The sequence below is a fragment of the Nomascus leucogenys genome, chromosome 11 (assembly GCF_006542625.1).
Source record: "Nomascus leucogenys isolate Asia chromosome 11, Asia_NLE_v1, whole genome shotgun sequence".
NCBI classification, from domain to species: Eukaryota; Metazoa; Chordata; class Mammalia; order Primates; family Hylobatidae; genus Nomascus; species Nomascus leucogenys.
In genome coordinates, this window is record NC_044391.1 from 93,488,404 (window position 1) to 93,504,878 (window position 16,475).

The 16,475-nt window shown below is 40.5% G+C and overlaps 1 protein-coding gene across 2 annotated transcripts in view; it reads left to right on the forward strand.

Annotated features, from left to right (window-relative positions):
* FNDC3B (fibronectin type III domain containing 3B) overlaps positions 1 to 16,475 on the forward strand; it is a 361,800-nt gene that overhangs the window by 332,202 nt on the left and 13,123 nt on the right. For both annotated transcript variants that reach the window (XM_003256464.3, XM_003256465.3), the window contains exons 24-25: positions 6,668 to 6,834; positions 9,383 to 9,510. In XM_003256464.3, the coding sequence (XP_003256512.2) occupies positions 6,668 to 6,834; positions 9,383 to 9,510 (295 nt within the window). The remainder of the gene's footprint in view (positions 1 to 6,667; positions 6,835 to 9,382; positions 9,511 to 16,475) is intronic.

The window sequence follows — 16,475 nt, forward strand, 5'->3', positions numbered from 1 at the left end:
TAAATATTCTTAGTGTAGGAGAGCATTTCTCCCAATCTTTCTTTTAAGTAAAAATGCCCGACGCTATGGGCAGTGCCTAGATTGGGTGCATTGCCCCATCTTGGTGTTTGCAGCAACAGTTCTTAGCCTGGACTCACCAGGACACAGTGGTCTTGGTCACATGCCCAACTCTTCTCTCCAACTCAAGAAAACCTCATGGAATGAAAGTGAGAGGGATGCCATTCTGAGGACTCCTTCAGCTTTTCCAACCTTGTAAAACAGACTCATGAGCATTGGTGCTTTGTTAATAATACTCGTGTTAGAAACAATAATATTTACATAGTATTAAAAACAGTAGTATTTATGGAACATTTAATAAGTGCTAGGCATTGTCTAGTGGGTTTTCCTTCATCATCCCTTTTAATTCTCTCAATAATGCCACAAGGTAGTTACTCTTATCGTACCCACTTTACAGAGGAGGAAACAACTTACCTGATTATAGAATGCACCATTACCAGACTGTTGAGTCTGAACTCAGACCCAGGCCAGCTTACTGCAGAGCTTATATCATCACCCAGTGTGTTGTATCCGAACTCCCTGCACAGTGGAGCCCCGCAGGTGTTACTGTGCTTGACCTCTTCTTGGTCCTCACAGGAGCCTGGGTCATGGGGCTGATGCCTCTGAAGCTTCATGGGCACAGGCAGCAGGCGATGGAGGTGGAGTAGAAGACCCCTCAGAGATATTGCCAGCGTGGGCTGGGGCTCCTGTGGTACCATAAGGGTTGCCTGTAGCTACATATGCCTCAGCCTGAACTCATACTAAAATGACTCAGTGACTTTATTGAGCATATAGTATGTTCCAGGAACCACTATATATACATTATTCCTTGTTGCTTTTGTCAGCAAGAGTGCTCATGTCATGAAAATAACAAAGTGAACATTTTATTTGTACTCCTTGGCCACGAAATTAGATGAGTGATTTATGTTGGGGAGAGCTAAATGTCTGGCATAGGCTGTAACAGAACATCACAAATTTAGATTGACATGTTCCTGCTGGGTCAAAAGTTGTGAATGATCCCAGTAACCTGGGGAGAGGCCTGTACAGCAGGAACTGGGAGCCAGAGGTCCTCAGGGTATAATTCAGATCCCTAAAAGGTGACTTGTGGCCTTCCTGGTGCAGAGTTTGGGGCCGTTGGATAATGCCATATGCCAGGCTCTTACTGAGTCCTGGCTCAGTGCTAAGGTTTTACCCACATAAATATTGCATTGACTCTTAAAACAATCTATGAGGTAGATGCTGTGCCCATTTTACAAATGGGAGGAACTGACACTTAGCAGGGGTGAATGATGTGACAGTAAAGCGCAGAGCTGGTTAGAGCACAGGTCTTCCTGGGTCCAAGTCCCTGTGCTCCACCTCCTCCACCGACGGTGTCGGAGTTACGGAGGGGAGTGAAAGATGGTCCAGTCCTTCTCAGCAGCCTAGGGCAGGGGAGCAGCCCAGGGTTAAGCAGGTGCGACTCCTCGTGGAGTGCATCCCTGTTTCCTGAGCCCCACTCGCTGTTAGAAACCAAGGTATTGAGGGCTTAGTGAGAGTTTTCCACCATTTCCTGCTGCTTTAGGTCCTCCCATTTCCAGCTGATTTCTTCCTACTCCAGGGATCTCCTCCGTTCCCCAGGGTTGAAGCAATGCACACTGAAGTATTAATAGTAGTGATCAGCACCTTCAAGACAGCAGGACCCTTCTGTTGCCTCCTGGCCGTGCTGTGATGTCCTAGGGCCTGTGGTGCATAAGCAGGTGGAATCTAAGCACTGACACTGGTCATTCTACATATAAGAGGAAGGGGACTAGGAAAGTTCAACAGATGCTGTTCTCCTCTTCATGGCAAAGCCTTGCTCTTCGGAATCCCTATCTGCATTTAAAATGTGTAGTCTTCAATCATTGTGTCTTGGGATGCTTGGTATATTTCGTTCCATCACAAAAGTCCTCTGGCTTACTTACTAATGAATTTTGAAATTCACTTGGTCTTTTAAAAAAGATACAGGAGCAAGAAAAAAACTAACTTAGTCTTTGTAAAACAAATATTTGATGAATATTTGTAATCTCTCCCTGAGTGGTTCTAGCCACAGGGGTGTTAACCTACAGAGCTTCCTAGAAAGAGCACCATACAAATGGCCATAAATCATTGGCCCCGAAGAAGGAAGATTCTCTCTTCTTTTGCCTTCTGGAATGATGAGAAATAATTATAGAATTGGGATGAAAGAGGAATTGTATTAATCTTGTATTGGCGTATATGCTTTTTGTTATGTTTTGGTAGGTCTTTATTGTCTGATATTGGAGGAACAAGGGGAACCAGACATTATTGTCAGCGTGTACATTTCATGCCAGGGTTTACCAGAAAGAAATTTAGGATCAACAGTTATCTGAGGCCTGCTGTGTCAGAGCTTGGGGCTTTTATGTGAGCCGTCAAATTCAGACCTCACCAGTGTGTTCCGAGGAAGTGTCTCTGCCTGTACTTCATTGGCAGCACCTGCCTGAGGGAGAGTAAACAGCCTCACAGATGTAGTCCCACAGCTCATGTCTGAGGCCAACATGGCAGCCTGCTCTGCAGGGTTGCTTCTTACCATGCGGCTGACTTTCCACCCAGAAAAAATAACTTCTGTGTTAGCAGACAGTGATGTACGTGGTCTCTCAGAACACACGGGGAGTCCTTTCTAAAAATTATGTCTTCACAGCATTAAGATGATTATAACTAACACATATTGAGTTGTTATATATCAGGATTAGCCTAAGCACTTTGATTTTATTTATTTATTTTATTTATTTTTTTGAGGCAGAGTCTCTCTGTGTCACCCAGGCCAGAGTACAGTGGCAATCTTGGCTCACTGCAACCTCTGCCTACTGGGTTCAAGCGATTCTCCTGCCTCAGCCTCCTGAGTAGCTGGGACTATAGGCACGCACTACCACGCCTGGCTAATTTTTGTGTTTTTAGTAGAGATGGGGTTTCACCATGCTGGCCAGGCTGGTCTCGAAATCCTGACCTTGTGATCCGCCCGCCTCGGCCTCCCAAAGTGTTAGAGTTACAGGCGTGAGCCACTGCACCTGGCCAGCACTTTTCTTTTATTAACCCATTTAAACCTCACAATATCTCTGAGGTTGATTCCATCATTTCACTGATTGTACAGATGAGAAAACTGAGGCATGAAGAGACTAAACTACTTGCTGGTGTTTCATAGTCTACAGAGCCAATTCCAGTCTCAGAAATTGCATTTACTGAGAGCCTACCAAGTACCCAGATCTTAAGGGGGTATAGAAGAAGTTTAACTAGAATCTATTTGCTTGTATATTTAATGAATTTTTTTGTTAGAGTAAAATGACATGAAATTGGAAATGACTGTGATAAATGATTTTCATAGTATAAAAAATTGGTACCAAGTCTTTCTCATCCCTTTCATGCCATGGTTTCATTCTTGCAGTTCTCTTTCTATTCTTACCTCTTTTATTTCCTTAAGAAGACGAAAGGGTAGGGAAAACCTTTAAAGTGAGGAAAGTGTCAGCTTTTTAATAATGTGCCAACTTGCTACCTCTGTCTTTAATGTCTCCCTGTGGCTCTTGGTCACTCTTCAGAGTGAGATGATTGGAGAAAGTCTTCAGAAAGCATTAGCTATGATCATCTTGCGTCATTGCTCAGCCCTTCTGACCTTGGGCCTGTGTGTTCATCTTAGGGCACAGGCCCCAAAAGGACAGGGTACGTCAGTGTTTCTAGATGGCCCGATTGACACTTGATGCTTTCCTGCCTTGGGCTGTTTCACCCAAAGCTCTTAGGATTCCTTATGTCTCCCTTTCCCACCTTATACTTGTTTCACCCAGGAAAGAGCCTCTGTCATGCCCATCGTCTCCTTCCCTCCTGAAGGCTCAATATCTGGTTAATTACATGACATAGGAATTAGTTACCATCTATTTTGGCTATTTCCATACACATTCTGAGAACAAAATAAAAGAGCTCTTCTCTATGCCCCTCTCATAATTTCTTCCCATGCCCTTTTTTGGGGAAGGCAGGCCAGTCAAAGCAGTGATGGCTTTGATCAGAGCAATGAGCAGATCATGATTTATTATTGCCAGAGTAGACAGTGGGCTACATTAGAGGACTGCTGAAACACATGCTTATTCTAGAAAAGGCTGAAGGAAGAAAGAACCACCCCTTTCCCTCCTCTTCTCAGCTCCCTTCTGCTGGGAGCACCAGGCTGCCAGTTCCCAGGTTCCTCTCCACGGGGAATTGCAGCTCCAAGGTGGCCTCCTGGAGCTGCCTAACCCCACCTTTACTGAAAATAAGGTGATTGAACTGTAAGGCTGAAATCCTCTGCAGTCATGTCTCCTCCAGAGTCTTCAAGGTCACTCCTACTTTTTTCTAGACACAAATGGGGTCATTTTTGTATTTCCAATTAACACTGTCTCCAGAGATAAATAAAATTTTAGATTTCTCATTACTGTCAGCTGTTTCCACTATGTTTTTCATAAATTGGAATGCAATTTTAAACAGTTAATAAAATGCTCCAGTACAAGAGCAAAACAAGAAGTTAAAGGAACAGAGTAGTCTGGAAACAAAAGATTTTGATGTGTTTGAAAATTGATACGTATGTTATCTGTTCTGTTTAGATTACAAACTTAGAGTAATGAATTTGCTTCAGTAAATTTCTTTGTGACTGTGAGTGCTATTGCTTACATTATAATTGGGTCTGGGTCCAAATATATATTGAACTTATTTTCCAAAACAAATACTCTCCTTAGAGTGTGGCATGGCAGGAAAGCATACTGTTCCTAGTAGTCCTCTCCAAACTCTTTTAAAAACTGAGCTTTATGGCAAATTTATAATGAAGATGTAACACTTTCACTTCTTAAACCATGACTTCAATTTGTGATATAATTAAGGGCAATTACTCCTGCTAGAGATTGTAGACTAGGTTAGGCTGAGTTAATAAATAGCTGTTTGGCTCTGGCATTAGCAAGGATGTCTTCATTAGGGTAGTAATGTGTCAAGAGTGCTAAACAGGTTGCCATGGTATTTGTGGGTTTCAGCCTGGACTCTGGCTTTCCCTGAAATTAAAAATGTTCAGCCTTTAATAAAAGGCACTTCCTTACACAGCAAAGCAGACAGAACACTAAATAGGTGAAATGACCAGGGCTCGGGAACTTGATTGCAGAGGCTGATGAGTACACACGTGGATATTTTAAAGTAAGCATTGACTCTGACAGGCTTTGTTAAAAAAAAAAAAAAAGAAAGAAAAGAAAAGAAAAAATGTTTTAGATCTGTATTTGATGATGTAAATGATGTCTTCATTTTTGCATCCATTCATCCATCCAGAGGGACTGTTCTCCAGCACATGGAAAAGCTGCTGCTCTGCTTCACAAAACCTTGCCCACACTCAGAACCAGCTAACGCACAGGGATTAGGTCTTATTCATCTTTCAAATCCACAGAGCCTAGCACACAGCAGATGTTCAAGAAATGTTTGCTAAATGAATACATAAATTCCGCTTACCCCTAGGCCAAATTGGCCCAAGAGTCAGACATTTTGGATTATTATTTTGTTAGTGGCTGACTTCCAGTAGCTGAAGACAGTGGATTGTCCTCAGATGCTGTGACAAAGCCCTGGAAATGTAGAATCCATTGGCCTGTCTGTCTAGGAACCAGGCATTGTGGTTGGATTAACTTATGTAGTGGTTCTCAGAGTGTCCACTGGACCACCAGTATTCAAATACTGAATCTACTAAAGATCCTGGATGACTTATGGGAAGTTATGTTATTTCCAAAATTTTACAGTTAAACTATATTTTTAAAAAAGATGACAGCATACTGTAGTTCTCAAATATGTTTTTATTGTGAAAACATTGTTTTCAAGACCCTGGGGGAAAACACCTAAAACATAAGGTCTTGTTTGTTTATCTTTGTGCCTGTTATGCTTAACGTTTCGTGGAAATCTTAATTAGCAGAGAAGTGTAAAATAGTCCTGGATCCGATGGGGGAAGGAGCCAAAAGCTGCCAGTCCAAACTGTCCAGCCCACCTGTGCTGTTTGTCTGTGATTTTGATGAACCTGATGGATGATTCTGAACACAGCATTTTTTTTTTTCTTTTTACATGTGTTCTCAATGATCCATAATCCTAAATGTCTCCTTAGCAGTTGAGGAATGGGGCTTTGAAAGCTCTTGGTAAGATCGATAAAAGTTAAAATTAAAAGCATTTCTGGCCAAACCTCAGTTATTTGCAAAATTTGGCTAAAGAGGACATCTTATTTCTCAGGTGTCCTGTTAACATTAACTTCATTGCCTAGTACATAGTAGAAGATTAGTTTACACTACCAGATTGTAGATACTAGCATTATGAAAAATTTGAAAATTCTGTTTTTTATTAGTAAATAAAAACATAAGCAACTGATGTTTCTAGAATCTAGATCCTAATTAAAGGAGTCTCATTCTAGTCTTTATATGTGCTTAAGTTTATGTTTTTCTTTTATAAAAACATACATTTAGACATTAAGCTTAACCCTAATGTAACAACTCGCTGATTATTAATTCAGAATGTATGGAAAGCGTTTACCAAGTTGGCCTAATCTGCTCCACTAGTTTGCATCATAATTAATTTCTTGTCATTAGTAGGAGTTCAGATGGCTAATTGATTCTGCTCCTCCTTCTAGGTTTATTTCAATCTACAGAGGACCCAGCCACACTTACAAGGTCCAGAGACTGACGGAATTCACATGCTACTCCTTCAGAATCCAGGCAGCAAGCGAGGCTGGAGAAGGGCCCTTCTCAGAAACCTATACCTTCAGCACAACCAAAAGTGTCCCCCCCACCATCAAAGGTGTGTAGACTATGTATTCTTTCACCCTCTCTTGTGAGAGTAAGGAACTGTTGGGACTTATAGAAAGAAGCTCTTTTCTGATGTTAAATATAATGTCAGCAAGATAGAATCAAAAGAACCATTCTAAAGAAGATTGAGCAATGGGTTGTCTGGGGGAAATGAGAGACCTTGAAAGGAAAGGGCCTACAGATAATGACTTTTCTCTGTATGTGTGCATGTTTATCAAAAATAATGGTTAGAAATAAGGGTTAAATTCCTGGTGCTGCAGCCCTTAAGACAGTTTACCAAGGAAGGTGTCAGACTCCCCTTTCCTAGACATTCAGAGAAGCAGAGGTTGGCATTCATCTTTTAGTGACTTTGGTGCCTAGAGACTGACTTAGCCAACTTCAGCAGCCTTTCTCTTTTGGCTCACAGCTCTTGGTGTGGTGGAGCGCTGCCTTTGGAAAGCTGTAGCAGCGATCTGCTCTAATCTCCTGGGGTACTTACCTTGAAGTTTCTTCAAGGATGACTACTTTCCTACTCTGGCCCCTTAATGGGATCAGGTACTGCAGAAGTTGTGAGAGCCCCACGTATCCAGATCTTCCCCATATCTCTCGAGGCTAGTGAACAAAAGACACTCTGCCTGGACCCTCCTTCCACCAGGTCTGCTGAGCCCTCAGCCTGTTATCTAGCCACAGAGCTATGCCTGACTGTGGCTGACTTGCAAGGCAGGAAATAGCAATAGGAGCCATAGCATGCTCAGCCTGTCCACCCAGCCACTCATGGACTCCTGAGGCCCTGCCTCATTTCCTGCAAATACTGTGGTTCTTGTGGAGGTCCCTGCAGCTTGTCTTGTAGGGGACAGACAGCACAAGTGGCTTTATCCAGCTATTGTTCAAAATAACCCTAAGGCTGACAGATAGCGGGGTAAATACAACCTGCACAAAAGATCCTTGCATATGTGTTTGACTCTCTACTCCCACATGAAGGAGGTGTGTCAGCTACAACCAGGGCACCAAGTCAATTATAGGAACTCTCCAGGACCTGGGTCAGGATTTGGCTCGGATTCTGCAAACCTCATAGCTCCTGTCAGGATTAGTTTAGGGTAAATACCTTCCTCCTGCTTCCCTGCCCTGCAGACTCTTTGGCAGACCCTTCTTTATGTGACTAAGACACGAGTATGAATGTGCATACACATGCACAGCCTTGCCAGGTCACTTTGGCAGTAAATGCCCTGGCCCTTTGGTGCAGCTTTGCCTTTCAGTTATAACACAAAAGATGTCTGAGCACACTGTGACTGCTTTGGTTTGTTAGTACCAAGGAAGGGTGGCCACATTTATCAATTATCCCACTTCAGGGGTCTTTCTAGTATGAAGGAGTACTATCTTTGCCTCTCAAAGTGATTCTTGGTGGGGATTCATTTTACAAAAAATATGATGGCACATTGATAGTGCTTGCATCTCCCGGCCTTTCTACTTCAGAAGGTCAGTTTTCCCACTCTGACGGATGATCAGGTTGTCTTCTTCTCACTCTTAGATTCAGAAAATTATTGTCTTAGCTGGAGGACAGTTTAATCTGATAGGCTTCCTTATTTAGTTTTTTCATAAAATGCTTGGAATTTTGGCCAAGTATTTCCAGCATAGACTCCTTTTCTTCTTCTTCTTCTTCTTCTTCTTCTTCTTTTTTTTTTTTTTAAGGAAAGCATTATTTTTCTGAAACAGTATCATACAGAATTGCAAGTAGAAACAACTGTCTCAAGAATTAGTTGCATGTAATTAGGGATTAAAGTAGAAGGGAGTTCAGACAGGAGATATACATTCTAGTTACAAAATAGGAAAATGTCATATTGAATCAAGCTGTAGAGATAAAAGTTATGAAAATATTTTTTAAATCTAGAATATTTTAAATGCCTTACTACAGACTAATATAATTTAGCTTTAAATGAGAATGAGTTCAGGAGGTGAAAAATAAAATATATATAAATATAATTTAATTTTTAAAGGCTTTCAATGCTGCCCATTCCCCAGGACTGTTCTCACATGACACCTGCTCCTCAAACTTTCCTTAGATCCTCACCCAGATATGCTCTTTTCCTCCCCTGGAAATCACCAACGTTTAGTTTGTACCTCTCATTTTTATTCCCTGATGTTTCTTTTTGTATGCGTCTCATACCTTGCTCTCCCCTTCCTTCAACTAAATCTTAAGTTTCTTGAAAACAGAGTTTACCTTGCCTGTTTTTCTATCTTCCAGAATACCTAGGACAGGGTCTAAGCCATAGAGGATGCTCAATTGCCATAGGAGAAAAAAAGATGTGATCCACATCAAGCTGTTATTAATGGGATAATGGGCAAAGGATTTTTCATCAATGGCTTTTTAGTCATGGAGTAACTTCTCTGTGCCTAAAGGGCACCCTGCTGGTTTTATGAGAGGCTGCGCAAATGAACTCCTCTCTCAGGGCAAACACAGGCACAATCTTGCTCCCTCTGGGTTCTCACTAATAGTGCTAAAGTGTTGACTATTAACATGATACTTTGAATTTTGAGCTTGGATGTGTGGATTTGTATTTCAGCACCTCGAGTAACACAGTTAGAAGGAAATTCATGTGAAATTTTATGGGAGACAGTACCACCAATGAAAGGCGACCCTGTTAACTACATTCTGCAGGTATTGGTTGGAAGAGAATCTGAGTACAAACAGGTAAGAACCAGTGTGCATGGCACATGTGCAACTGAGTATGGCTGGCTCCATGCCTCTGCTCACTGCTATGAATGACTCAGTGAACTATGTTTTTCTTAAAATCAGTGATAGAAACTGCCGAACTTGTACTTACTACATAATTCTTCAGAGTGGGTGAAGCCTAGTTTACATTTTATTTTGTATGTGGTGGTATTCATCTTCAATTTTCAGTTCTCAAGTATATGCTTGTCTTAAAGAGTTGTAAATTGTTTATTTGTATTTGACATTGATGGTGAGGTTTGCAAGTATCAAAGTCAGTATGTAATTGAAAACTAAAGTGCCTGTGATTTTACTATAGAGGGGAAGTAGTCTCTTTTTTTGTTGTTGTTAGTATTGATCTTTTCTTTTATTATACTTTAAGTTCTGGGATACATGTGTAGAATATGCAGGTTTGTTACATAGGTATACATGTGCCATGGTAGTTTGCTGCACCCATCAACCTGTCATCTACATTAGGTATTTCTCCTAATACTATCCCTCCCCTTGCCCCCCACCCCCTGACAGACCCCAGTGTGTGATGTTCCCCTCCCTGTGCCCATATGTTTTTATTGTTCATCTCCCACTTATGAGTGAGAACATGCGGTGTTTGGTCTTCTGTTCCTGTGTCAGTTTGCCAAGAATGATGGTTTCCAGCTTCATCCATGTCCCTACAAAGGACATGAACTCATTCTTTTTTATGGCTGCACAGTATTCCATGGTCTATATGTCCCACATTTTCTTTATCCAGTCTAACATTGGTGGGCATTTGAGTTGGTTCCAAGTCTTTGCTATTGTGAATAGTGCTGCAATAAACATACATGTGCATGTGTCTTTATAGTAGAAGGATTTATAATCCTTTCGGTATATACCCAGTAATGAGATTGCTGGGTCAAATGGTATTTCTGGTTCTAGATCCTTGAGGAATTGCCACACTGTCTTCCACAATGGTTGAACTAATTTACACTCCCACCAACAGTGTAAAAGTGTTCCTATTTCTCCACATCCCCTCCGGCATCTGTTGTTTCCTGACTTTTTAATGATTGCCATTCTAACTGGCGTGAGATGGTATCTCATAGTGGTTTTGATTTGCATTTCTCTAATGACAAGTGATGATGAGCTTTTTTTCATATGTTTGTTGGCTGCATAAATGTCTTCTTTTGAGAAGTGTCTGTTCATATTCTTTGCCTACTTTTTGATGGGGTTGTTTGTTTTTTTGTTGTGAATTTGTGTAAGGTCCTTGTAGATGCTGGATATTAGCCCTTTATCAGATGGATAGATTGCAAAATTTTTCTCCCATTCTGAAGGTTGCCTGTTCACTCTGATGATAGTTTCTTTTGCTGTGCAGAAGCTCTTTAGTTTAATTAGATCCCATTTGTCAATTTTGGCTTTTGTTGCCATTGCTTTTGGTGTTTTAGTCATGAAGTCTTTACCCATGCCTATGTCCTGAATGGTATTGCCTAGGTTTTCTTCTACGGTTTTTATGGTTTTGGGTCTTACGTTTAAATCTTTAATCCATCTTGAGTTAATTTTTGTATAAGGGGTAAGGAAGGGGTCCAGTTTCAGTTTTCTGCATATAGCTAGCCAGTTTTTCCAACACCATTTATTAAATAGGGAATCCTTTCCCCATTTCTTGTTTTTGTCAGGTTTGTCAAAGATCAGATGGTTGTAGATGTGTGGTGTTATTTCTGAGCCCTCTGTTATGTTCCATTGGTCTATATAGCTGTTTTGGTAGCAGTACTATGCTGTTTTGGTTACTGTAGCCATGTAATATAGTTTGAAGTCAGGTAGCGTGATGCCTCCAGCTTTGTTCTTTTTGCTTAGGATTGTCTTGGCTATACGTGCTCTTTTTTGGTTACATATGAAACTTAAAGTAGTTTTTTTCTAATTCTGTGAAGAAAGTCAGTGGTAACTTGATGGGAATAGCATTGAATCTATAAATTACTTTGGGCAGTATGGCCATTTTCATGATATTGATTCTTCCTATCCATGAGCATGGAATGTTTTTCCATTTGTTTGTGTCCTCTCTTATTTCCTTGAGCAGTGGTTTGTAGTTCTCCCTGAAGAGGTCCTTCACATCCGTTGTAAGTTGTATTCCTAGGTATTTTATTCTCTTTGTAGCAATTGTGAATGGGAGTTTGCTCATGATTTGGCCGTTTGTCTATTATTGGTGTATAAGAATGCTTGTGATTTTTGCACATTGATTTGGTATCCTGAGACTTTGCTGAAGTTGCTTATCAGCTTAAGGAGTTTTTGGGCTGAGATGATGGGGTTTTCTGAATATACAATCATGTCATCGAGGAGAAGTAGTCTTAACCTAACTACTGAAGCCTACATTCTGTCTACCTTTTTTGTAGAAGTAATGGAAGGTTAAGGGAGATGATGCATAGGCCCTGGGGGCCTGTGATTCAGAAGCTCTAAGTCATGCATGTCACCTTTTAATGTCAAAGGAATCACCTGGGAATCTGTTAAAATGCAGATTCTGACCTGGTAGGTCTTGGGTGGAGATTCACCCTCCCAGGTGACCAGCACTGACGTTGCTGGTCCATGGACCATAATTTGAGTAGCAAGGCTCTGTAAATCACATAATAAACCCACTTAAGAGAGAATGCATTTGGAATATAGCCAGATAAGAAATTAGTTTTATCATGTTTCATAGCCCTTGTTGATTCTTAATTCTTCCAAAGAAGAATCAGATCACTGACTCTGAAGGATTTAGATACTCTATAGGCTTTCATAATAGTCCCTAGAACTTGTTTTTGTCAAATCAGGATATAATATTATGTATTCCATTAGGAAAGCTGAGATACATTCTTTATCAGCACTTTTAGTAGGGGCATTCATTTATATCAAACATAAAGATGAAGATAAATGCCACCTGTTCTCTGAAACACTAGCATAATTTATAAAAAACTTTGTTCAGTTCCAAATACACAAGTAGAAAATCATTTGATTCAGAGTTTCTGTTAAATTTCTCATTGGTGTTTGCTATATGATAATCAAGAATATTGGCAAATAAAATGTGTTTTTAAAAAAGGTAATTTTGGACATTTTGCTGTACTTTGTTAATATGATGTATCGGGTAAAAGATTTAATTGTTTTAAACAAAAACTTTATCCTAAATATGACATCTGCCAGTGTCGATTAACATCAGTGGATGATGTCACCAAAGTTTCCATCATTCCTCTTAAATAAGAACAAAGACACTGTGGTTCCTTTTATTTTAGAATCTCATTTTATACGATATATTCCATTTCAGAGTAAGTAACTGTGGTTCCTTTTATTTTAGAATCTCATTTTATACGATATATTCCATTTCAGAGTAAGTAACTTACATGCGTAATTGTTTCATTTTACCAGAAAGATATGATTGGTTTCGGCGTCTTAGCTCAAATAGAGAGCAGAGAATTTATTCTGTTCCATAGCAATGTGAAAATGGTTAAAATATGAGGTTTTAAGAAATTTTACAACATATCGACGCTTAACAATAATTCATTTCCCAGCAGTACATTGATCACACATTTGTCTTTGCATTGTAAAAATCTTTTATTTTACGTGCCATGCTTTTCCACCTGTTCTTAGAAAAATGTTCTGCTTCCCAAAGCACGGTGACTGCTGTTTCCTGTTGAAAAAAGCAACATTATTTGCTTGATATCTATACACATCAGGCATTGCCAAACTATAGGTGAATCTATTCAGTAATTTAGATTTTATTGGCAGATGGTCTGTTTTGAATCTGTTGTCTGTTTAATGTTACATATTTAGACCCATGGCCATATAAATGCTAATATACTAATGCATAATCATATGTTTGCCACAGACTTTTTTTTTATTGTAAACAGTTATAAACAAAGTGTTTCTTGTTGTAAACAGGTGAAAGCACACAGTACTGCATGGCAGGCTCAGTAGATGATGGTTAGCATTCTCCACATGCCCATGTGCTTCCTGCATTTACCAAGAAATGATTAAGGAGAGTAGTGGTACATGAAAAGCCACAGTTGAGTCAGGGACAATTTGTACTGGTTTCTTTTTCCTTTTTTTTTTTTTGGCTTCTCGCTATTCAGCAAACATTAACTTAAACATGATGTTTTAGTACTTCATTCATTGTTCTGGACATGAGATAGGGAATGAAACATATTTATGTGTGCAGAACAATGATTAAAATAATTATAGTTCAAGGATAACAGGCAACGGGCTTTGAATTCATAGAGGCAAAGCAAAAGAAAATGAGAGGTAATTATTGCTGTACATCCACCACAGCAGAGCTACAGGCTCACTGTGTATACCTCAATTATAGCACTAATCAGACAGGACCCACTAATACGTGGGCTTGTGTTATTCATTTTTGTTTTTCCAGTACTGGCACATAGTTTGGCACTCAGTAAATGTTTTCTGCATACGTGAAAGACGCAGTTTCAAAGCACCAGGGTTATTTATACCTGCAGTGGTGACGAGAGTAAACTTCAGCATAGAAAGAAAAAAATCACCCCTAATAGGATAATATCCTTTTTCCCCAAGCTCTTTTTTTTTTTTGGACAGAGTCTCACTCTGTCACCCAGGCTGGAGCGCAGTGGCGCAATCTCGGCTCACTGCAACGTCTGCCTCCCAGGTTCACGCCATTCTCCTGCCTCAGCCTCCCGAGTAGCTGGGACCACAGGCGCCTGCCACCACACCTGTCTAATTTTTTGTATTTTTAGTAGAGACGGGGTTTCACTGTGTTAGCCAGGATGATCTCGATCTCCTGACCTGTTGATCCACCCACCTCAGCCTCCCAAAGTGCTGGGATTACAGGCATGAGCCACCACGCCCAGCCCTTCCCCCAAGCTCATTTTTATAGGCAACATATGACAAGTGCCATGGCCTTTTCTGATGTTTTGCTTGAAGCATCAACTCTAACTTTGCCTTGGTTCTAGGTGATTCGCTTTCTGTTGTTCAGGTGTCACGATATGGGGCAAGCAGCTGATTTTAATTATTAAACAATCTATTAACTTGAAGTATTAAATTATTACTCACAATTTTACTCTTCATTTGATTGCATGCACATTTGGTTTGCCTTTTGCCATTTAATAAATATTCCAAGCACAGCTTTTTTTCCAGGAAGCTTAAAACTTCTTTTCAAATAGGCTTAACTGTAAAGTATTCTTTAAAAGAATGAAAATTGTGTCTATATGCATGTGACTTCTTATTTTGTACAAGATATGGCATAGACAGTTTCATGCATAATAAGAAGTAGAGCAAAACAATTCATATTCATATTCCTGTTCAGGCAGCAATAACTTTTCTAAGAAGTATTTTAATATAAGCATTGAAGACAAGGAAAGGATCAACAAATTGTGAGAAATTATTACCTATTGGCAGTCAAAATTTATGAAAAATTACTGAAATTCTTGGTGCTCAGATTTGTTGCATAAAGAAAACCTCTGGGCTGGGCACGGTGGCTCACGCCTGTAATCCCAGCACTTTGGGAGGCCGAGACGGGCGGATCACGAGGTCAGGAGATCGAGACCATCCTGGCTAACACGGTGAAACCCTGTCTCTACTGAAAATACAAAAAGTTAGCCAGGCGTGTTGGCAGACACCTGTAGTCTCAGCTACTTGGGAGGCTGAGGCAGGAGAATGGCGTGAACCTGGAAGCAGAGCTTGCAGTGAGCCGAGATCGTGCCACTGCACTCCAGCCTGGGGGACAGAGCGAGACTCTGTCTCAAAAAAAGAAAAAAAAAAAAAAAAAAGAAAACCTCTGAAGTGTCTAGAGGTCTATAAAGCTCCACATTTAATTTCATGGTATTTCTGTATCAATGTATTTTTATCTTGTATCATTTTTAGAATATAGTATCAAGGCATGCATTGGTTCTACATGGTATCACAAAAAGTACCACAAGGAAAGATCTTCTCTTGACCAAACTATTTTAAAGTCTTGGAGCCTGCAACACATCCTGGCTGGAGCCTCCTTTTTTTTTTTTTTTTTTTGAGATGGAGTCTCGCTCTGTCACCCAGGCTGGAGTACAGTGGCATGATCTCAGCTCACTGCAACCTCCGCCTCCCGGATTCAAGTGATTGTCTTGTCTCAGCTTCCCAAGTAGATGGGATTAAAGGCGCCTGCCACCATGCCAGGCTAATTTTTGTATTTTTAGTGGAGACGGGATTTCACCATGTTGGCCAGGCTGGTCTTGAACTCCTGACCTCACGTGATCCACCTGCCTCAGCCTCCCAAAATGCTGGGATTACAGGCATGAGCCACCACACCCAGCGGCTAATGTATTTTTGTATTTTTAGTGGAGATGGGTTTTCACCATGTTGGCCAGGCTGGTCTCAAACTCCTGACCTCAAGTGATCCACCCGCCTCACCCTCCCAAAGTGCAGGGATTACAGGCGTGAGCCACCATGCCTGTCCCCTTCATCATGTTTTTTTTAATGACTCAACTCATTTCCCTAATACAGAAATTAAACAATGAGGCTATGACTGTCTCATAGGATAGTTTTTTATTTCTGCATGAATAAAGGGTCAAATTTAGAACAAAGTAAAAATAGATCAAGATAGACCTCTTTAAAAACAATCTTTTATTTTACTGATTCTTAGGGTTTTTTTAGTTTTATAGGTTCATTTAAGTATCTGAAGGCCATGACCCCTTATATCAGAAAAATTCCCATACATGTACCCATACCTCTACTTAAAATTTCATGTAAAGTGAACTGATAGTCACTTTCATGGAGTCCAGGTAGAGGACCCCTGGTTTACTGAGAAACTGTCAGGTGTTACATTGTGAGGGATTCCTGGCATAGTCAGTACTCTAAGAGTCTATAGGCCCATTGGATGAAAACCCCCGGAAGCAGTTCACTAACGGTACCCTTGCCTGTCATCTTTGGCTCAAGGACAAAGTTATCTGCCTAACATTATGCCCTCAATAGAGGAGGCCTGCAGGTTAGCACATTTCCCCTTGAGCCTGGTAGGC